We start from the raw sequence: 23,610 nt of genomic DNA, 5'->3' as shown, positions 1-23,610 counted from the left end.
GGATTTGTTAAACGTTCGCTACGCGTCAAGCACTGTTCTAAGCGCTGGGGTAGATGCAAGTTCATCGGGCCGGATACAGTCCCCCGTCCCCCACGCGGCTCACGGTCAAAGTAGGAGAGAGAACGGGTCCTCAATCCCCGTTTTGCAGTTGAGGAAACTGAGGCCCAGGGAAGTGGCTCGTCTCCGGTCACCCGGCAGGCAAGCGGCAGAGTCGGGATTAGAACCCAGATCCTCTGGGTCCCCACTAGGTCACGCTGCTTCTGCCGATCGTCTCTCTCCCAGCTAGATTGTAAGATTCTTGAGAGCAGGGCTACTGAGATTCAGAGAAGCAGCGTGGTCTAGTGGCTAGAGCCCGGGTCTGGGAATCAGAAGGACCTGGGTTCTAATCCCGGCTCTGCCACCTGTCTGCTGGTTGGCCTTGAGCAAGTCACTTCGCTTCTCTGGGCCTCAGTGACCTCATCTTGTAAAATGGGGATTAAAACCGAGAGCCCCAGGTGGGACAGGGGCCATGTCCAACCCGATTTACTTGGATCCACCCCAGGGGTTAGTACAGTGCCTGGCACGTAATAAAGCGCTTAACAAGTACCGTAATTATTAGTAGTAGTATTACTAAGACTCCCAACCTAGTCCAGTGCCCTGTATTCATTCAGTCATATTTACTGAACGCTTACTGTGTAGAACACTGTATTAAGCGCTTGGGAAAATGCAATACAGCAATAAGCAGTGAGAGTCCCTGCCCACAATGAGTTCATAATAATAATAATAATAATGATGGTATCTGTTAAGCGCTTACTTTGTGCAGAGCACCGTTCTAAGCGCTGGGGAGGATACAAGGTGATCGGGTTGTCCCACGTGGGGCTCACGGTCTTCATCCCCATTTTACAGACGAGGTCACTGAGGCACAGAGAAGTGAAGCGACTTGCCCAAAGTCACAGAGCTCACAAGCGGTGGAGCCGGGATTTGAACCCATGACCCCCGAGTCCCCAGCCCAGGCTCTTTCCGCTGAGCCACGCTGCTTCTTAGAGGGTGGGAGACGGACGTTAATACAAATAAATAAAATGGTAGATATGGACTTAGGTGGTGTGGGGCGGGGAGAGCGGGAGAAAAACAAAGGGAGCGAGTCAGGGTAATAATGACGGTATCTGTTAAGCGCTTACTATGTGCAGAGCACTGTTCTAAGCGCTGGGGTGGACACAGGGGAATCAGGTCGTCCCACGTGGGGCTCCCAGTCTTCATCCCCATTTTACAGATGAGGTAACTGAGGCCCAGTGAAGTGAGTCGCCCACAGTCACACAGCTGACAAGCGGCAGAGCAGGGATCGGAACCCATGACGTCTGACTCCAAAGCCCGGGCTCTTTCCACTGAGCCACGCTGCTTCTCAGGGTGACGCGGAAGGGAGGGGGAGATGAGGAGAAATGGGGCTGAGTCTGGGAAGGCCCCTTGGAGGAGACGGGCCTTCAGTAAGGCTTTGAAAGGGGGGGGAGGGAAGAGCTCTCAGAAAACAGTCCTGACGATGAAATAGGGGAGACGGAAGACGGGAGGGTCCGGGCTAGAGGCCCAGCCCCCTCCATCCCAATTCCCTCACCCCCGAACCGCCAGCCCGCACCACCGCAACTTCATTCGTGCCTTCGTTCGGTCGTATTTACCGAGCCCGTACCGTGCGCGAAGCGCCGCGGCGGGGGGATCGGCTCTTACCTGCGAGCTGTTCTTTTCCCCACTGCTGTGGGTGTCCGTTTCCGAAGCTCTGTTAACGTCCTGAGGCGTCTGCGAGCGCGGAGGGCTTCCGGAGGAGGAAGAGGGAGGGAAGGGGAAAAGAGGAAAAGAGAAGGCAGAAGGTGAGCGGAGGCAGAGGAGCGGAGCGTGCGGGCCGGGAGGGAGAAGGAGGGGAGGGACGGGAGGTCGGAGGGGGCCGGGGGATGGACGGCTTTAAAGCCAAGGGTGAGGAGTTTTTATGTGATAAGGAGGTGGATGGGCGACCGCTGGAGTTTTGTGAGGAGGCGGGGGGACGGGTCCCGAATGTCTTTGTCGAAAAATGATCCGGGCAGCGGAGTGGAATATGGACCGGAGTGTGGAGAGACGGGAGGCGGGGAGGTCAGCGAGGAGGCCGCTGCGGTCATCCAGGCGGGACAGGTTGCGTGACCGGATGAGCACGGTAGCGGTCCCGACGGAGAGGGAAGGGCGGATTTCAGCGACGTCTCGACGGCGGGACCGAGCGGATTTGGTGACGGATTGAAAACGCGGTTGGGTGAGAGCGAGGAGCCCAGACTGACGCCAAAACCTACGGGCTCGAGACGGGAAGGACGGCGGGGCCGTCTACGGGGACGGGAAAGTCACGGGGAGGAAGAGAGTTCGGGGTGGGAAGATGAGGAGCTCTGTTTTGGACGCCCGGGGCGTCGGGGGCAAGAGGGGCAGCCGGGGAGGTACTGGGGGCATCGAGGGAGGTACCCGGTGTGGGCAGAAAAGTAGGCGGGGCGGTTAGGGAGGCCGGCGCGGTCCCCGGGCCGTGCGCGTCGCCCCACCTGTCGCAGTGAGAACTCTTGGAGCTGCTTCTCCCAGACTCGTGCTGCGCATCCAGGAGGATCTTCTCCATGTCCCCGTTATAGGCGGAAACGGAGGCGGGAGCACCGCCCCCGCTGCCGTTGTTCCCGCCGAAGTGCAGCTCCACCCAGGAACCTGCAAGGGCAAGAGACAAAAATGCAAGGACCGTTCACTCGGTCGTATTTACCGAGGCCTTACCGGGTGCGGAGCACCGGACCGAGCGCTTGGAATGGACAATCCGGCCGCGGCGCGAGACCATCCCCGCCCGACGACGGGCTCACGGTCCAAAAGGGGGGAGACAGACGGCAAAACCAAACAAGCAGTCAGACTCTGGGCTGCTGTGCGACCTTGAGCGAGTCACTTCACTTCCCTGGGCCGCAGTTAATAATAATAATAATGTTGGTATTTGTAAAGCGCTTACTATGTGCAGAGCTCTGTTCTAAGCGCCGGGGGAGATGCAGGGTCATCAGGTTGTCCCACGTGAGGCTCACTTTTAATCCCCATTTTACAGATGAGGTCACTGAAGCACAGAGAAGTGAAGTGACTTGCCCACAGCCACCCAGCAGACAAGTGGCGGAGACGGAATCCGAACCCATGACCTCTGGGGTCCACCGAGCCGCGCCGCTTCCCGCGGTCCCCTCATCTTTAAAATAGGGAGCGGGACTGGGATACAACACGCCCGCGGGAAGGGACGGACGATTCCCAGCCGGTCCCGGGAGCGAACCGGCCCGTCCGCCTTGGGACGGCGACCGATGGAATGAGATTCCTGGTGACGAGGGGGACGGGGTTTATTTCCCTCTTAGAGACTGGATTTAGCAGTGGCACATCAACTCGCCTTCCGCCAGCTAATAATAATAACAACAATGGTGTTACCGGTAAAGCGCTTCTTATCATCGGCGTCGGCAGTGAGCCGCTAATAATGATGACGGTATTTGTTAAACGCTTACTAGGCGCAGAGCACTGTTCTAAGCACTGGGGGAGTAACGAGGTAGTCAGGTTGTCCCAGGTCGTCCTCCCTCCCCGCCCCACAGTTCGTTATGGATAGATCTGTTACTTATTTACTCTCATTTTTTTCTATTAATGTCAGTCTCCCCCTGTACACCGTGAGCCCAATGAGGGCAGGGATGTTTCCGTTTGTCGTTATATCGTACTCTCCCAAGTGCTTAGTACAGCGCTCCGCACACCGTAAACGCTCTATAAATACGACGGACTGAACGTTTACTATGTGTCTTGCACCGTTGGAAGCACTGGCGTAGATAGAAGGTCATCAGGTGGGACCCAGTCCCTGTCCCTCATGGGGCTCGCAGTAGGAGGAAGGACAGGTATAATAATAATGTTGGTATCTGTCAAGCGCTTACTACGTGCCGAGCACTGTTCTAAGCGCTGGGGGAGATACGGGGTCGTCGGGTCGTCCCACGTGAGGCTCACGGTTCCTCCCCATTTGACAGATGAGGTGACTGAGGCCCAGAGAAGTGAAGTGACTTGCCCACAGTCACCCAGCTGACAAGTGGCAGAGCGGGGAATCGAACCCATGACCTCTGACTCCCGAGCCCAGGCGCTTTCCACTGAGCCACGAGGTACGGAATCCCCATTTTCCAGATGAGGAAACTGAGGCACCCTGAAGTGGTGACACAGCAGACAAGTGGCGGAGCCGGGATTAGAACCCATGACCTTCTGACTCCCAGGCCCGGGCTCTTTCCGCTAAGCCACGCTGCTTCTCTGTGGTATTTATCGAGCACTTTGTTCTTTCCATCGAATTTAGTGAGCGCTTCCCAGGTGCAGAGCACTGTACCGAGCGCTTGGGAGAGCACACACAGCAGACTGCGCGGACACGTTCCCCGCCCTTAACGAGCTCAGGGTCCCAGATCCCGACGACGTCACCTCGGCAGCGAGGTTTAGGGGAAGGAGTCGGAGGTCGTGGGTTCTAATCCCGACCCCCCCGACTCATCTGCCGTGTGACCTCGGGCAAGTCCCTTCGCTTCCCTGGGCCTCGGTTCCCTCATCTGGAAAATGGGGATCGAGACGGTGAGCCCCACGTGGGACAGGGACTGCGTCCAACCCGATCTGCTTATGTCCACCCCAGCGCTTAGTACAGTGCCCCACACACAGTCAAGCGCTTCACAAATACAAATACCATCATTATTAAAATGCGGATGAAGACCGTGAGCCCCACGTGGGACAAGGTGATGACCCTGTATCTACCCCAGCGCTCAGAACAGTGCTCGGCACGGAGCAAGCGCTTAATAAATACCATTATTATTATTATCTCAGGGAGCAAAGCCAAACCCGAAGGCTCCTGTCCCTCGCTGTGCCACCCATTACAGCAGGCACCAGAACACCGGGCTAATATTTAACAAGTGACTCTGGGAACCACCCACCCCCTCGACGCCCTCGCCTGAGAGCCCGGGCCTGAGAGTCACAAGGACCTGGGTTAGAAGCAGCGTGGCTCAGCGGAAAGAGCCCGGGCTTTGGAGTCAGAGGTCAGGGGTTCGAATCCCGGCTCTGCCACTTGTCGGCTGTGTGACCGTGGGCAAGTCACTTCACTTCTCTGGGCCTCAGTTGCCTCATCTGGAAAATGGGGATGAAGACCGGGAGCCCCACGTGGGACGACCTGATCCCCCTGTGTCTACCCCAGCGCTTAGAACGGTGCTCTGCACGTAGTAAGCGCTTAACAGATACCAACATTATTATTATTAATCCTGGCTTCGCCCCTTGTCCGCTGCGTGACCTCGGGCAGGTCGCTTCACTTCTGTGGGCCTCAGTTTCCTCCTCTGTAAAACGGGGAGTGAGACAGTGAGCCCCACGAGGGACAGGAACTGCCATCAACCCGCTTTGCTTGCATCCACCCCAGCGCTTAGAACGGTGCCTGGCACACAGTAAGCGCTTAACAAATACCACGATCATTATTATTACTTTATGCATAGAAAGGGCCGACCGGATTCTCCCGACTGTGTCCAACCCGATTTGCTTGTACCCACCCTGGGGCTTAGTACAGTCCCTGGCACATAGTAGGTGCTTAACACGCACCACAGTTATTATCATTATTCTCCCCAAAACGGGCGGGACGAGGCGAAACTCCCAGCAGACACGCCCGGAGGGACCCCTCCGCTTTCTTGGGAAGATAAATAATAACGACGATAATCATGGCATCTGTTAAGTGCTTACTACATGCCAGCCGCCGTACTAAGCGCTGGAGAGGATACAAGCAAATTCATTCATTCAATAGTATTTATCGAGCGCTTCCTATGCGCAGAGCACTGTCCTAAGCGCTTGGAATGGACAATTCGGCAACACATAGAGACGATCCCTGCCCGATGACGGGCTCCCAGTCTTCTTCGGTTTGGACGCGGTCCCTGTCCCACGTGGGGCTCCCAGTCTTAATCCCCATTTTCCAGATAAAGGAACTGAGGCCCCGAGAAGCGAAGCAACTCGCCCTAGGTCACCCGGCAGACGAGTCAGGGAGTCAGGATTAGAACCCACGACCTCTGACTCCCAGGCCCGGGCTCTTTCCACCAGGCCACACCGCTTCTCTTAGGCCAAAATCTCCCCGATGTAGCGGTCGCGTCCCAGCGTCTCGGTGAGACGAACCGAGGAGGGCGAAACGGGTCAGGGAGCCGCGGCGGGAGTCCGATTATCAGCCGGTGAGCCCGTTCTTGGGCAGGGATCGTCTCTACCCGTTGCCGAACTGTACGTCCCAAGCGCTTAGTACAGTGCTCCGCACACGGTAAGCCCTCAACAAATACTGTTGAATGAATCCGGCCATCTGGGGACAGTACAGGAACGGGCCCGGGGCCGGGAGCGGACAAGGCCGATTTTGCAATCCCAAATTCCCGTGGACGGGGCCGATTCTGCAATCCCGAATTCCCGCGGACGGGGAGGATTTTGCAATCCCGAATTCCCGTGTTTTTAAACGGACGGGCTGGAAGTCCGGTGACCGGGGCGGGCCCCCCACCGGGCTCGCCGCCGACGCCTTCTTCGATCCCGACCCCTTTCCCGCCGGAGGGCAGAGGGGATGACGGCCAGGCGCGCGCTCCACGCCTGCGCTTCGGAGCCAAGACCGCGAAGGAGTGCGCCGGTCGCTGGGGTCCTTTTTTTCCTTGAATATTATCTCTAAAGGGCTTACTACCTATCAGGCAGTCGATCGTATTTATTGAGCGCTTACTGTGTGCAGAGCACTGTGCGAAGCGCTTGGGAGAGTAAACTGTAACGCTATCTGGGCTCTGTCACTTGCTGCTGTGTGTCCTTGGGCGAACCACTTCGCTTCTCGGTGCCTCGGTGACCTCATCTGTAAAACGGGGATTAAGACTGTGAGCCCACACGGGACAACCCGATGACCTTGTATTCATTCATTCATATTTATTCAATAGTATTTACTGAGCGCTCACTATGTGCAGAGCACTGTACTAAGCGCTTGGAATGGACAATTCGGCAACAGAGACCTTGTTTTCCTTCATTCATTCGTATTTAGTCATTCAATAGTATAAATACTATTGAATGAATGAATTTGTTGAGCGCTTACTGTATGCAGAGCACTGTACTAAGCGACTGGAAAGTACAATTCAGGATCTACCCCAAAGCTTAGAACAGAGCTTGGCACATAGTAAGCGTTTAACAAATACCATAATTATTATTATGCTATATTATCGCTTGTAGTTTTGGGGGTTTTTCTTTGAAAACTGTCATTGTGATATTACTTTTTTTTTAGAGCCCGGGCCTGGGAGTCTGAAGGTCATGGGTTCTAATCTCTGCTCTACCACTTGTCTGCTGTGGGACCTCGGGCAAGTCACTTTACTTCTTAGTACCTCAGTCCCCTCATCTGTAAGATGGGGCCGGAGTCTGGAGCGCCCTTTGGGAGAGGGACTGCGTCCAACCCTATTTGCTGGGATTCACCCCAGTGCTTAGCACCGAGTAAACGCTTAATACTACAGTTACTATTAGCATCATTAAAGTGCTTAGCACGTGTCAGGCCCATTGTGGGCACGGACCGTCTCTCTTTGTTGAATTGTACTTTCCAAGCACTTAGCAGAGAGCTCCGCACACAGGAGTCGCTCAATAAATCCGAACCAACGACTGTACAGAGCGCTGGGGTAGACCCGAGCTAATCGGGTGGGAGCCGGCCCCCGTCCCGCCTGAACCCTTACCCGCCTTCTCTCCTTCCCTCCCCCGGACCCAAAGGGAGCAGGGTTGGGCAATCGCAAGCTGACCTTCTCCCCGTCCCTCCGTCTGGCCCGTCTCGCCGCCGACCCCTCGCCCACGTCCCGCCTCCGGCCCGGAACGCCCTCCCTCCTCAAATCCCACCGACGACGACTCCCCCCCCCCCCCCCCCCCGCTTCAAAGCCTTATTGAAGTCCCACCTCCTCCAAGAGGCCTTCCCGGCCCAAGCCCCACTTTTCCTCACCTCCCCCTCCCTTCCGCGTCGCCCCGACTCGCTCCCTTTGCTCTCCCCCCCCACTCCCCACACCACTTCCATCCCTATCTGGAGAAGCAGCGTGGCTCAGTGGAAAGAGCCCGGGCTTGGGAGTCAGAGGACCTGGGTTCGAATCCCCGCTCTGCCACTCGTCGGCCGTGTGACCGTGGGCGAGTCACTTCACTATCTGTTGCCGACTTGTTCATCCCAAGCGCTTAGTACAGCGCTCTGCACATAGTAAGCGCTCAATAAATACTATTGAATGAATCGAACAGATGAACTTCACTTCTCTGGGCCTCAGTTCCCTCATCTGTAAAATGGGGATTAACCGTGAGCCTCACGTGGGACAACCTGATGACCCTGTATCTACCCCGGCGCTTAGAACGGCGCTCCGCACATAGTAAGCGCTTAACGGACGCCAACATTATCTGTCATTTCATTTATTTATATTGATGCCTGTCTGTCTGTCTCCCCGCTCAGGGACTGTCTCTCTTTAATGCTGTACCGTACTTCCCCGGTGCTCAGTACAGCGCTCTGCGCACGGTAAGTGCTCAGTAAATATGACTGAGTGCCTAAACGACGGGGAGGGCGGCCGTGTCTCGGGGCACGTCGTCCGGGGCTCCTCCGATGGGAGTTTCCGCGGGTCTGAGGGCGAGAGGCTTTTTATAGCCACAAGGACCCCGTCGGGCAGGCAACCGGCCACGTCGCGGCTCCGTGACTCAGCCGCTCTGATTAGAAGCCGACGAGCAGCTGCCGCCCCCGACGCTTATTCCCGCCCGGCTCCGCTGCTCGTCTCTGGGAAGGGGGACATCCATTCCGTCGTTCCCTCATAGTCACGGAGCGCTCGCTGTGTGCACAACTCGCTCCTAAGCGCTCGGGAGAGGACGACGCAACAATAAACGGACCCATTCCCTGCCCACAGCGAGCAGGGACGTTAAAAGAAATAAATCAGTGGCAGAAACGGATGGAAGTGCTGCGGGGTTCGGGGGGGGGGGGGGGGGGATGAATGGAGCGAGACAGAGCGACGCAGAAGGGACGGGGAGAAGAGGAAAAGGGGGCTCAGTCGGGGAAGGCCTCTTGGAGGAGGCGGGCCTTCGACAAGGCTTTGAAGGAGGGGACAGTCGTCTGGTGGATTTGAGGAGGGAGGAAATCACCTCCTCCGGGAGGCCTGCCCAGGCTCAGCCCTTTTCCTCTGCTCTTCCCTCCCCATCGTCCCGATTCCCTCCCTCTGCTCCGCCCCCCCCCCCCCCCCCGCCACTGGTGCATATACCATAATAATAATGTTGGTATCTGTTAAGCGCTTACTATGTGCCGAGCACTGTTCTAAGCGCTGGGGTAGACACAGGGGAATCAGGTTGCCCCTCGTGGGGCTCCCAGTCTTCATCCCCATTTTCCAGATGAGGGAACTGAGGCACCGAGAAGTGAAGTGACTTGCCCAAAGTCACACGGCTGACAAATGGCCGAGCCCGGGATTCGAACCCACGACCTCTGACTCCGAAGCCCCTGCTCTTTCCACCGAGCCCCGCTGCTTCTCGTATATGTACAAAGGTATTATTCTATTTTATTCATGTGCATCTATCTATAATTCTATTTATTTATACTGATCCTATTTATGCCCGTCTACTTGTTTTGTGGTCCGTCCCCCTTCCCACTAGACTACGAGCCCGTTGTTGGGTAGGGTTTGTCTCTATCCGTAACAATGATAACGATGGGATCTGTTAAGCGCTTACTATGTGCCGAGCACTGTCCTGAGCACCGGGGTACAGGGTCATCAGGTTGTCCCACGTGGGGCTCACGGTCTCCATCCCCATTTTCCAGATGAGGGAACTGAGGCCCAGAGAAGTGAAGCGGCTTGCCCGAAGTCACACGGCAGAGGAGTGGCGGAGCCGGGATTCGAACCCAGGTCCTCTGACTCTCAGACCTGGGCTGTATCCACTACGCCTGTGCTCTTTCCCCCAGGGAATCCATCCTTTTTGTGTTCTTTAATCCCCTTCCCGATGGATTTTCACCATCACCACCTCCTCGAGGGCAGGGATCCGGCCTACTACAGGTCGCTTTCCCAAACGCTTAGTCCGGTGTCCTGCCCGCAACTCCGTCTCTCTTCTGCGACGCCCTCGCGCTTCGACGTGTTCCCCTTAAGCACTTGATGCCGGGCCTCGCTTCCCTCATCTGCAAAACGGGGATGAAGACGGCGAGCCCCGCGTCGGACAACCTGATGACCTCTTCTACCTCCCCCAGCGCTTAGAACAGTGCCCGGCACATAGTAAGGGCTTAACAGATACCAACGTTATCATCATTATGGGAAGCAGCGTGGCTCAGTGGCAAGAGCCCGGGCTCGGGAGTCAGTGGTCATGGGTTCTAATCCCGGCTCCGCCACCTGTCGGCTGTGTGACCGCGGGCAAGTCGCTTCACTTCTCTGGGCCTCAGTTATCTCATCTGGAAAATGGGGATGAAGACTGGGAGCCCCACGTGGGACAACCTGATGACCCTGAATCTCCCCCCAGCGCTTAGAACAGTGCTCCGCACATAGTAAGCGCTTAACAAATACCAACGTTATTATTATCATTCGCGCCACCGTCAGCCCCACAGCACTTATGTTCACTCATTCATTCAATAGTGTGGATTGAGCACTTACTTACTCATTACCCTATTTATTTCATTACTCTATTTATTTTGTTAACGAAATGTACATCGCCTCGATTCTATTCGGTCGCCGTCGGTTTTTACGAGACGTTCTCCCCCTCGACTCTATCCATCGCCGTCCGTCTCCCCCGATCGGACCGTGAGCCCGTCGGACGGCGGGGACCGTCTCTATCTGTCGCCGACTTGTTCGTTCCGAGCGCTCAGTACGGTGCTCTGCGCAGAGTAAGCGCTCAATAGATACGATTGAACGAATACTACGTGCAGAGCACTGGACTGAGCGCTTGGAATGGATAATTCGGCAACAGGTAAGAGACAATCCCTGCCCAATGTCGGGCTCACGGTCTAATCGGGGGAGACTATGTCCTTTTCTGTCGTTTATTTATTTCTATTAATATCCGTCTCCCTCTCGGGACTGTAAGCGCCTTGAGGGCGGGGAACGTGTCTACCACCTCTTAGCGGCTCTGGCATATTGCGCGCTCTTCCAAGGCTCAGTCCAGTGCTTCGCGCACGGTGGTGCTCACCACCACTGACGGCTCGATTGATTTTCCTGGCCGATTCACCCTAGCTGTTGAACGGGGCTCTCGGCCGCGTGGCGTAGTGGAAATAATAACGATAATGTTGGTATCTGTTGAGCGCTTACTATGTGCAGAGTCACCTATTCCTCACTGCAGGGCGGTTATGTTTAATAATAACGATAATGTTGGCGTTTGTTAAGCGCTGACTATGTGCCGAGCAGTGTGCTAAGCGCTGGGGGAGATACGGGGTCGTCAGGTTGTCCCACGTGGGGCTCACAGTTAATCCCCATTTGACAGACGAGGTAACCCCAGGCGCAGAGAAGTGAAGTGACCTGCCCACTGTCACACAGCTAAGTGGCAGAGCTGGGATTCGAACCCATGACCGCCGACTCCCAAGCCCGGGCTCTTTCCTCTGAGCCACGCTGCTTCTCAGAGCACGGCCTTGGGAGTCGGAAGGACCCGGGTCCCAATCCACTTGTCTGCTGCGTGACCTCGGGCAGGTGGCTTCGCTTTTCCGTGCCTCAGTTCCCTCATCTGGAAAATGGGGGTGGAGGCCGTGAGCCCCACGTGGGGCGGGGACGGCGTCCCGCCCCATTTGCCTGCAGCTGCCCCAGAGCTCAGTACGGCGTCTGGCGCGTGGTAAGCGCTTAACGCGCAGCACCCGTTAAACCCAGCCGGCTGCCTGAGCCCATCAAATCTCATTTTACGATGAAAAACCGTGAGTCACCTATTCCTCACTGCAGGGAGGTTATGTCGGCATTTGTTAAGCGCTTACTATGTGCAGAGCGCTGTTCTGGGCGCTGGGGTAGACGCAGGGTCATCAGGTTGTCCCACGTGGGGCTCACGGTCTTCACCCCCATTTTCCAGATGAGGGAACCGAGGCCCCGAGAAGCGAAGTGACTCGCCCACGGTCAGCTGACGAGTGGCAGGGCTGGGATTCGAACCCAGGACCTCTGACTCCCAAGCCCGGGCTCTCGCTACCGAGCCACGCTGCTTCCGGGGGTGAACAATCAATCGATCGGTGGTGTTTACGGAGTGCTTACGGTGATGACGACGATAACCCGCGCTACTTGTTAAGAGCTTACTACGTGCCAGGCGCTGTACTAAGCACCGGGGTGGGCGGAGGCAAAATCGGGCTGGCCACCGTCCCGCTCCCCCGTGGGGCTCACAGTCTCCATCCCCTTTTGGCAGATGTGGGAACTGAGGCCCAGAGAAGTGAGGCGACTTGCCCGAGCTCACGCGGCAGAAAAGTGGGGCAGCGGGGATTAGAACCCAGATCCTTTGGACTCCCAGGTTTGCACTCTGCCCGCTAGGCTTCGTTGGACCCTACTGAGCGTTTGGGAAGCGTGCAGGCAGCTGGTGCTCGTTTATTGGTCTGCTGGACTCTCCCCGGCCCTTAGCACGGTACCGTGCACGCGGTGAGCGCTCAATAAATACCACCGACCAGGAGCCTCCGCCCCAGAGTAGGATAAATCGAGTACGACTGCGTACATAATGTCGGTATTTGTTAAGCCCATTATTATTAAGCGCTTACTACGTGCCGAGCACTGTTCTAAGCGCTGGGGGAGATACAGGGTCATCAGGTGGTCCCACGTGAGGCTCACGGTCTTAATCCCCATTTTACAGATAAGGTAAGTGAGGCCCAGAGAATGATAACAATAATAATGTTGGTGTTTGTTAAGCGCTTACTATGTGCCAAGCACTGTTCTAAGCGCTGGGGGAGATACAGGGTCATCAGGTCGTCCCACGTGAGGCTTACGGTCTTCATCCCCCTTTTCCAGATGAGGGAACTGAGGCACAGAGAAGTGAAGTGACTCGCCCACAGTCACCCAGAGGACAGGTGGCAGAGCCGGGACTCGAACCCGTGACCGCTGACTCCCGAGCCCTGGCTCTTGCCATCGAGCCACGCCGTGTCGCTGGGGTGGGGATGTAAGGGCTTAGGGGGCGTCGACTAAACGCGTCGGCGTCTAAGCAGTCCGGGAAGGCTTCCTGGAAGCGATGGGATTTCGGCGGGACTTTAAAACGGAGAGGTTGGCTGTCGGTCGGATGTCTTATCCTCCCGCCGTGCTCTCCCGAGCGCTTCGTACAGCGCTCTGCACGCGGTAAGCGCTCAGTAAGTAGGATGGAGTGAATGGACAGGGAAGGACGGGGCGAGCCAGAGCGCGGGGGCGAGGGAGAGAGACCACAGAGACGAGAGCGAGTCGGGTCGTCACGGCCGACAAAATGTGTGTGGGAATAGGGATTTCTTGCCTCGGTGGTGCCGTCCTGCATCTTATAAAGGGACTACTTGATAGACACGCATACATGGGCACTACAGCGGTAGGAATGGCATTTACTGAACGGCCACTGCGTTCCAGTGCACTGTACTAAGCACTAATAATACCGTATTGGTTAAGCGCTTACTATGTGCCGAGGACTGTTCTAAGTTATTAGACCGTGAGCCCGTCAAAGGGTAGGGACCGTCTCTATCTGTTACCGATCTGTCCATTCCAAGCGCTCAGTACAGTGCTCTGCACATAGGAAGCGCTCAATAAATACTATTGAATGAAATACTACTGCATGAATAGGCGCTGGGGTAGGTACAGGGTCCTCAGGTTGTCTCACGTGAGGCTCACGGTCTTCATCCCCATTTTCCAGATGAGGGAACTGAGGCCCAGAGAACTGAAGTGACTTGCCCAAGGTCACACGGCAGACAAGGGGTGGAGCGGGAAATTAGAACCCAGCTCCTTTGGACTCCCAAGCCCTTACCGCGCTGCTTCCTTACAGCTGTGTCATCTGATAAGCACTTACTATACGCTGAACATTGTGCAGGGAAGCAGCGTGGCTCAGTGGCAAGGGCCCGGGCTTGGGAGTCAGAGGTCATGGGTTCGAATCCCAGCTCTGCCCCTCGGCAGCCGGGTGACCGTGGGCGAGTCGCTTCACTTCTCTGGGCCTCAGTTCCCTCATCTGTAAAATGGGGATGAAGACCGTGAGCCTCACGTGGGACAACCTCATTCCCCTGTATCTCCCCCAGCGCTCAGAACGGTGCTCGGCACATAGTAAGCGCTTAAAAAATGCCAACGTTAATATTACTAGGCACTAGGGCAGGCAGAGTTCCTTCCCAGATGTACAGAACGAAGCGACATAATCCCTGCCTGCAGGCAACTTACACTCTGACGGGGAGGAAAGTAATTCGTTCAGTGGCATTTGTTGGGCGCTTACTGTGTGCAAAGCCCTGTACTAAGCGCTTAGCCCTGTACTTCCCCTCGCCCACCCCACAGCGCTAACGTATCTGTCATTTTATTTGTTTATACTGATGTCTGTCTCCCCCACATCGAGACTCTACGCTCGTCGTGGGCAGGGATCGTCTCTCTCTATCGCGGCCGTCATTCATTCGTTCAATCGTATTTACTGAGCGCTCACCGTGTGCACTGTACTAAGCGCTTGGGAAAGTACAACAGAGCAATGGAAAGAGACAACCCCCGCCCACAACGAGCTCACAGTCTTGAGGGGGACAGAAATCAATGCGAGATAAACAGACGTCAATATAAATAAAGACAGATATACAGATAAGGGCGGCGGCGGACTTTCCGAAGCGCTTAGAACAGCGCCGTTGCCCACGTAAGCGCTCGATAAACGTGACTGCGTGAGCGAATGAATAAACGCTTAAAAGGACTGCTTTCTTCTCTGGGCTCCGTTTCACAGAGAAATCCTTTTTTTTGGATTTTGGATTACGGCTCGGAACGGGCAGGGAACGTGTCTTCCACCTCCGTTCATTCATTCATTCGATAGTATTTATTGAGCGCTTCCTAGGTGCGGAGCACTGGACTAAGCGCTTGGGATGTACAAGTCGGCAACAGATAGTGACGGTCCCCGCCCTCTGACGGGCTCACGGTCTAATCGGGGGAGACGGGCGGACGAGAACGATGGCGATAAACGGAGTCGAGGGGAAGAACGTCTCGTGAAAACCGACGGCGACTGAATGGAATCAGGGTGACGTACATCTCATTCGACAAAATAAATACGGCGATGAAGGTATATACAGTCGCATATATCCGTTATACTGTACCCTCCCATGCGCTCAGTACAGTCCGCGCTCAGTAAACACGATCGAATGAGTTGGAAGACGCAGAAGGGGAACACTTCCGCGTGCCAGGGCGATTCGGGCCTAACGTTCCTACACGCCGTTCGCTCCGGGTTTGCGGAGGAAGGAGGAAAACAAATCCACGGGTAGAAACCGTCCGCTACATGTCAGGACGCGGGAAAGGTTTCGGTTCCTTTCGGCCGACCCTTGAAGGACGACCCCCACCGGACCGAGCGCTTGGAAGATTCATTTCGGCCACGGACAGAGACCGTCCCGACCCAACCACGGGCTCGCGGTCTAGAAGCGGGGAGACGGACCGCAGAACAAGTAGACGTCTTTGCAAAATGGAAGGCGGGTCCGATCCGGGAAAGGGTAGAGATTAACGACCCTACACAAAATGGGAATTTGGGGATTAACTGCAGGGAATTGTTTGTTTGTTTGTTTTTTTAAGGGCGAACCCGCTTTCATCCCATCGGTTTCCTCATCTGTAACATGAGGATTCAATCCTTCGTTCCCCCCCTCTTACTGAGCAGGAGCTCCACGTGTCCAACCTGATTAAATTCGTATCTACGCTTAGAACGGTGTTGGGCAAATAATAATAATGTCGGTATTTGTTAAGCGCGTACTACGCGCACGGCACTGTTCTAAGCGCTGGGACAGATAGAGCGTAATCAGGTCGTCCCACGTGAGACTCACAGTTGATCCCCATTTTACAGATGAGGGAACTGAGGCACGGAGAATTTAAGCGACTCGCCCACAGTCACACAGCTGCCAAGCGGCAGAGCCGGGATTCGAACCCATGAACTCTGACTCCCAAGCCCGGGCTCTTTCCGCCGAGCCACGCTGCTTCTCTAATAATAATAGCGACAGGGGTGAAGCGCTTACTATGTGCCAGGCGCCGTACTAAGTGCTGCGGTGGATACAAGCAAGTCGGATTGGACGCAGTCCCTGTCCCACGTGGTTCTCACCGTCTCAATCCCCATTTGACAGATGAGGGAACCGAGGCCCAGAGAAGCGACTTAATAATAATAATGATGTTGGTACTTGTTAAGCGCTTACTACGCGCAGAGCACCGTTCTAAGCGCTGGGGGAGATACGGGGTCATCGGGTCGTCCCACGTGAGGCTCCCGGTTAATCCCCATTTTCCAGATGAGGTCACTGAGGCCCAGAGAAGTGAAGCGACTCGCCCACAGTCACCCAGCTGGCAAGTGGAGTCGAACCCATGACCTCCGACTCCCAAGCCCGGGCTCTTTCCACTGAGCCACGCTGCTTCCCCAATGGGGAAGCAAATGGGGTCGGACCCAGTCCCTGTCCCACGTGGGGCTCACAGTCTCCATCCCCATTTCCCAGATGAGGCAACTGAGGCCCACAGAAGAGACTTGCCCAAGGTCACCCAGCAGACGCGTGGCAGGGCCGGGATGAGAACCCAGGTCCTTCGGACGCCCAGGCCCGGGCTCCGTCCGCTAGGCCGGGCTGCTTCTCTGCCCTAGGCGCTCGGGAGAGTACGATAAAAGAGAACGGGCGGACAGGCCGCCTGCTCACAATGAGCTGACGGTCTGAATCTTTAGGGGCTTACTTCCAAAATAATAATAATAATAATAATAATAATAATAATAATGTTGGTATTTGTTAAGCGCTTACTACGTGCACCGTTCTAAGCGCCGGGGGAGACACAGGGGGATCAGGTCGTCCCCCGTGAGGCTCACAGTCTTCATCCCCATTTTCCAGATGAGGCCACTGAGGCCCAGAGAAGTGAAGTGACTCGCCCACGGTCACCCGGCCGACGAGTGGCAGAGCCGGGATTCGAACCCATGACCTCGGACTCCCAAGCCCGGGCTCTTGCCCCTGAGCCACGCTGATGCCGTTCTCTCGCCCCAAGTCGGGTCGTGAAAATACAGAACTATTTACCGAGAGCCTCCCGGGCGCAGAGCCGGGCGATTCCCAGGTACACGGACCCGGGTTAAGAAAAAAAATTAAGCCCCCCCCCCCCCCCCCAAAAAAAAATCGGAGACCAAGCATCGAGACCTGTAAGGGACGAAGGTCTGTCCCGCTTCGGCGTCTATTTTTGGTCTCCGACCGACACAACGTTTCCAAGCCGGGGATAAAATCCAACCAAGCGGCCTTTTTAATAATTAGAACGGTATTTGCCAAGCGCTTGCTACGTGCCAACCACTGTTCATTCATTCGATGGTATTTATTGAGCGCTTACTACAACTGCTACTAATAAAGTTGGTATTTGTTAAGCGCTTCCTACGCGCAGAGCCCTGTTCTAAGCGCTGGGGAGATACAGGGTGACCGGGCTGTCCCGCGTGGGGCTCCCAGTTTTCATCCCCATTTTCCAGATGAGGGGACTGCGGCCCAGAGAGGTGAAGCGACTCGCCCACAGTCACCCCGCCGCCAAGGGGCAGGGCCGGGATTCGAACCCACGACCTCGGACCCCCGAGCCCGGGCCCCCTCCACTGAGCCACGCTGCGCAGAGCGCTGGACTCAAGCGCTTGGAACGTACAACCGGGCGACAGATCGAGACGATCCCTGCCCGACGGCGGGCTCGCGGTCTAGAAGGGGGAGACGGACGGCAAAGCGAAACGGCACGGAACAAAGGCAAGACAACATCATCGAGAGAAATAGAATCGAGGGGATGGACGCCTCATTAACAAAATCAATCGGGGAATAAATAATATATACAAACGAGCACAGTGCTGAGGGGAGGGGAAGGGGGAGGAGCAGAGGGTGGGTGTCCTAAGCGCTGGGGAGACACACAAGTGAGGTCGTCCCCCCTGGGGCTCCCGGTCTCCATCCCCGTTTTCCAGATGAGGGAACTGAGGCCCAGAGAAGTGAAGCGACTCGCCCGAGGTCACCCAGCCGACAGGTGGCGGGGGGGGGAGACGAGAACCCACGCCCTCTGACCCCCGAGCCCGTGATCTTTCCTCCAAGCCACGCTCCTTCTCCAATAATGATAACGTTGCCGTCTGTTAAGCGCTTCCTACGTGCAGAGCACTGTTCTGAGCGCTCGGGGTAGACACAGGGTCATCGGGTTGTCCCCCGTGGGGCTCACGGTCTTCATCCCCGTTTTCCAGATGAGGTCACTGAGGCCCAGAGAAGTGAGGTGACTCGCCCACGGTCACCCAGCTGACAAGGGGCGGGGCCGGGATTCGAACCCGTGACCTCCGACTCCAAAGCCCGGGCTCTCGCCACTGAGCCAAGCTGCTTCTCCACGATGGTAGCCGTTAAGCGCTTACTACGTGCCGAGCACCGTTCTAAGCACTAGGGTAGATACAGGGCGATCAGGTTGGCCCACGCGGGGCTCACGGTCTTCATCCCCATTTTACAGATGAGGGAACCGAGGGCCAGAGAGGTGAAGTGACTTGCCCGAGGTCACCCAGCGGACACGGGGCGGAGGCGGGATTCGAACCCACGCCCTCCGACCGCCAAGCCCGGCCTCTTTTCACTAGGCCAGGCTTTTGGGGGGAACCTTTCGGTGACTTGGCTTTTTCCCTCCCACTGCCTGGAACGGCAATAAATGACTAATCCGTTTCTAAGAACTGGATCGTTAGCGGAGCGGACGGGTCGGGTTTTCATATTCCTGGAAACGGGAGATATTGCCAATTCCGCCTCCTCCTCCCCGCCGAGGACGTAACGGAGCTAAAACTTGCATTTCCGTCGGCCGAAAGGTCCAGGCAGAGAAACCAACGGCGAGGGTTACCCCAGTGCTTAGAACGGTGCTCGGCACATAGTAAGCGCTTAACAAATACCAACATCATCATCATCATCACCATCACTCGACCGCGACAAACGAAAACAGCCGGTCGGGGCCGATAATAATAATAACGTCGGGATTTGTTAAGCGCTTACTACGTGCGGAGCACCGTTCTAAGCGCCGGGGGAGATACAGGGGAATCAGACTGTCCCACGTGAGGCTCACCGTCTTCATCCCCATTTTACAGATGAGGAAACTGAGGCCCAGAGCAGTGAAGTGACTCGCCCACAGTCACGCAGCTGACAAGTGGCAGAGGCGGGATTCGAACCCGCGACCTCCGACTCCCAAGCCCGGGCTCTTTCCACTGAGCCTCGCTGTTTCCAAAGGGAATAAAGACACGATAATTATTGTATCTGTTAAGCGCTTCCGACGTGCCGGGCCCTGTGCTAAGCGCCGAGGCGGTCACCAGCAAACAGGGCACCCAGTAAGCGCTTAACGAATGCCAACGTTATTATTGTTATCATTGTTATTATGGGGTTGGACGCTGTCCCTGTCCCACGTGGGGCTCTCGGGCTCGATCCTCGTTTTCCGGAGGAGGGAAAAGAGGCCCAGAGAAGTGAAGTGACTTTCCCGAGGTCCCACAGCAGGTGATGATAATAATGATGATAATAAATAATCATAATAATGATATCTAAGCGCTTACTATGTGCAGAGCGCTGGGATAGCTACGGTACCCGGAGGTCAAACCAAAAAAGTAGAAATGGCCGCTCTGTCATCGCTAATAACGGCCCGTCAGAGCGAAAAATAGGGCAATGCAGACGCTGCGACGGGAGCCGCGATAACAGAAGCGGCCTCGCGGCCCAGCGGCAAGAGCCCGGGCTTGGGGGTCGGGGGTCATGGGTTCGAATCCCGGCTCCGCCACCTGGCAGCTGGGTGACCGTGGGCGAGTCGCTTCGCTTCTCTGGGCCTCAGTGACCTCGTCTGGAAAATGGGGATTCACGGTGAGCCTCCCGCGGGACGACCCGATGACCCCGTTATCTCCCCCAGCGCTTAGAACGGTGCCCTGCGCAGAGTAAGCGCTTAACAAATACCAACATTTGGAAGCGGCGCGGCTCGGCGGCAAGAGCCCGGGCTTGGGGGTCGGAGGTCATGGGTTCGAATCCCGGCTCCGCCACCTGGCAGCTGGGTGACTGTGGGCGAGTCACTGCACTTCTCTGAACCTCAGCTACCCCATCTGTAAAATGGGGGCGAAGCCTGCGAGCCCCACGTGGGACAACCTGATCACCTTGTATCCCCCAGCGCTCGGCGCGGTGCTCGGCACGTAGTAAGCGCTTAACGGATACCAGCATTATCACGATTACTAGTCTCTGTGCCTCAGTTCCCTCATCCGTAAAACGGGGATGAAGACCGGGAGCCCCACGTGGGACGACCTGATGAACCCGCGTCTCCCCCAGCGCTTAGAACGGTGCTCGGCCCAGAGGAAGCGCTTAATACCAACGTTATTATTATCTGTGAAGCTCTGAGTAGGTGCAAGGCACTGGACTAAGCGCCGGGGTAGATGAGAAACATTTCCCGTGGGCTTTTATTCCCCATCCCCTCTCGGGCGCTAGATTTTCCCCGTCATCACCTCCTCGCCATTGCCTTAACCGCGCTTCGGGGGGCGGGGGAAGAAAAAAGCAACCACAGAAACGGGGACCGTTGGACCAACGCCGACGCAATCGACATAGGACCCGTTTGGACCGTGAGCCCGTCGCCGGGCGGGGATCCTCTCCATCCGTTGCCCAACTGTCCATTCCGAGCGCTTAGCCCAGTGCTCTGCACATAGGGAGCGCTCGATAAATACTACTGAATTGAATTCCGAGCGCTTAGCACAGTGCTCTGCACCCAGGAAGCGCTCGATAAATACGGCCGAACGAACCGATTCACTTACACGCGACCGAAACCCCCCCCCCCCCCCCGACGCCCCCTCCTCTGATTTATTGTATTTCCTCTGGCCCCCTCTCGATATTCCGGACCCATCGAGCGCCGACTGGGCGCGGAGGACTGTGCTAAGCGCCTGGGAGGGCAAAAATCCAACCCGACCCGCAGACTCGCCCACGGCCACACAGCTGACAAGGGGGCCGAGCCGGGATTCGAACCCATGACCTCCGACTCCCAAGCCCGGGCTCTTTCCACTGAGCCCCGCTGCTTGGGACGCGTTTGTACCTATAATTCTGTTTATTGACGGTGGGGCTACTGATGCCCGTCTACTGAGATCTGTTTCGTCGTGTTGTCCGTCTGCCCCCTTCTAGACCGTGGAGTCCGTGGTCGGGTCGGGTCGGGCGGGGATGGTCTCCGTTGCCAAACTGACTATTCCAAGCGCTCAGCACGGTGCCCTGCGCACAGCAAGCGCTCGGTAAATACGAGCGAACGCACGGATGACGTCCGACTCCCGAGCCCGGGCTCTGACCGCCGAGCCGCGCTGCTTCTCGACGACAAGAAGAAGAAGAACGGCGATGACGACAGCAGTAACAGCGATGGGCTCGAGCCGCGAGAAGCGACGCGGCTCAGCGGAAAGGGCCCGGGCTTGGGGGGTCGGGGGTTCGAATCCCGGCCCCGCCACTGGTGTACTGTGTGACCTTGGGCAAGTCACTTCACTTCTCTGGGCCTCAGTGACCTCATCTGTAGAATGGGGATGAAGACCGGGAGCCCCACGTGGGGAAAACCTGATGACCCTGGATCTACCCCAGCGCTCAGAACAGTGATTCATTCATTCAATAGTATTTACTGAGCGCCTACCACGTGCAGAACACTGTACCGAGCGCTCGGAATGGACAAACGGGTGACAGACGGAGACGGTCCCCGCCCTCCGACGGGCTTACGGTCTGATCGGGGGAGACGACGGATGGACGAAAACAACAGCTGTATTCATTCAATAGTATTTACTGAGCGCTTACTAGGTACAGAGCGCTGTCCTAAGCGCTTGGAACGGACAGATCGGCAACAGACAGAGACACGCAGCAGAGGGGTATCGTCCCCGGCGCTCAGAACGGTGCTTTGCACCTAGTAAGCGCTTAACAAATACCATCATTATTATTATTATTCTCTGGGCCTCAGTTCCCTCATCTGGAAAATGGGGATGGAGACCGCGAGCCCCACGCGGGACAACCCGATTCCCCCGTGTCTCCCCCAGCGCTCAGAACGGCGCTCGGCACATAGGAAGCGCTTGACCAATACCAACATCATGATTAAGCCTTAACCAATACCCTCATTATCATCATCAGAACACAGCAGAGCTGTATCCTCTCCAGCGCTCAGCACAGTGCTGGGCACATAGGAAGCGCTTGACGAATGCCATCATGATTATCATCCTCTGGGCCTCAGTGACCTCATCTGTCAAATGGGGATGAAGTCCGTGAGCCCCACGAGGGACACCCTGATGACCTTGCATCCCCCCAGCGCTTAGAACAGCGCTTTGCACAGAGTGGTATTATTATTATTGGCACATAGCAGAGGCGTATCCTCCCCAGCGCTTAGCTCAGTGTTTTGCACATAGAAATATTATCATCAGAGCACAGCAGAGGTGCATCCTCCCCAGCGCTTAGCACATAGAAATATTATTATTAGAACACAGCAGAGGTGCATCCTCCCAGCGCTTAGCACAGTGCTTTGCACAGAGTAATATTATTAATAGAACACAGCAGAGGTGCATCCTCCCCAGCGCTTAGCACATAGAAATATTATTATTGGAACACAGCAGAGGTGCATCCTCCCCAGCGCTTAGCTCAGTGCTTTGCACAGAGTATTATTATTATTAGAACACAGCAGAGGTGCATCCTCCCCAGCGCTTAGCTCAGTGCTTTGCACAGAGTAATATTATTATTGGAACACAGCAGAGGTGCATCCTCCCCGGCCCTTAGCTCAGTGCTTTGCACACAGTAATATTATTAATAGAACACAGCAGAGCTGTATCCTCCCCGGCGCTTAGCTCAGTGCTTTGCACAGAGTAATATCATTATTGGAACACAGCAGAGGTGCATCCTCCCCAGCGCCCGGAACGGTGCTTTGCACAGAGTAAGCGCTTTACAGATTCCCCTCCTTATCATCTGTAGGCAGGGCTGAGGAGTGGGCAGTGGGCGCTCAATAAGTAGGCCTGCAGGGATGAAGATGATGGACAGGAGAGGGGGCCTCTTACCCTGGAGGTTTTCCTCCTGCAGGTTCAGCCCCCCGCTCTGCGACATGCTGTGCGACACGCTGTGCTGCAACCGGCCCAAGGGGTTGAGCAGCAGCTGCTGCTGCTGCTGCTGCTGCTGCTGCTGCTGCTGCTGCTGCTGCTGCTGCTGCTGTGCGCCCTCCTCGCTCTGCGCTCTTCGACCCCGCTCCCCCCGCCCCCCGCGCTCTTTTAGCGCTGTCCGGAGGGGGCGGGCCTCCCATTGGCCACCGCCGGCCCCGCCCACCGCCCGCCGGCGTCCCATTGGCCGCCGGAGACGCCCGTCCCGCGCCCGGAGGGGATGCGGCCTCCTCATTGGCCGGAGCCGTCGGACCCGCCCCCGAGGGGCGGCGCGGGCTCCTCATTGGCCGCCCCCGGCCCCGCCCACCCCACCGCACGCCGGCTTCCCATTGGCCGCCGGCGCCGCCCGTCCCGCGCCCGGAGGGGATGCGGCCTCCTCATTGGCCGGGGCCGTCGGCCCCGTCCCCGAGGGGGCGAGGGGCGGTGCGGGCTCCTCATTGGCCGTCGCCGGCCCCGCCCAACGAGGGGAGCTCGGAA

At 56.6% G+C, this 23,610-nt stretch overlaps 1 protein-coding gene across 1 annotated transcript in view; it reads right to left on the bottom strand.

The window, feature by feature from the left end:
- The window catches only part of BNIP3 (BCL2 interacting protein 3), a 29,350-nt gene extending 6,128 nt beyond the window's left edge, over positions 1-23,222 (bottom strand). Inside the window, exons 1-3 of the mRNA XM_029060583.2 lie at positions 23,038-23,222; positions 2,520-2,673; positions 1,696-1,780 (exon numbers count right to left, since the gene is read on the bottom strand). Of these exons, the coding sequence (XP_028916416.1) occupies positions 1,696-1,780; positions 2,520-2,673; positions 23,038-23,083 (285 nt within the window). The 5' untranslated portion in view covers positions 23,084-23,222. The remainder of the gene's footprint in view (positions 1-1,695; positions 1,781-2,519; positions 2,674-23,037) is intronic.
- Between the last annotated feature and the right edge of the window lie 388 nt (positions 23,223-23,610).

This window comes from Ornithorhynchus anatinus, chromosome 3, assembly GCF_004115215.2.
Source record: "Ornithorhynchus anatinus isolate Pmale09 chromosome 3, mOrnAna1.pri.v4, whole genome shotgun sequence".
In the NCBI taxonomy this organism is placed as follows: domain Eukaryota; kingdom Metazoa; phylum Chordata; class Mammalia; order Monotremata; family Ornithorhynchidae; genus Ornithorhynchus; species Ornithorhynchus anatinus.
The sequence above is the reverse complement of the archived record's forward strand: the minus strand, read 5'-3'. Positions and strand labels throughout refer to the sequence as shown.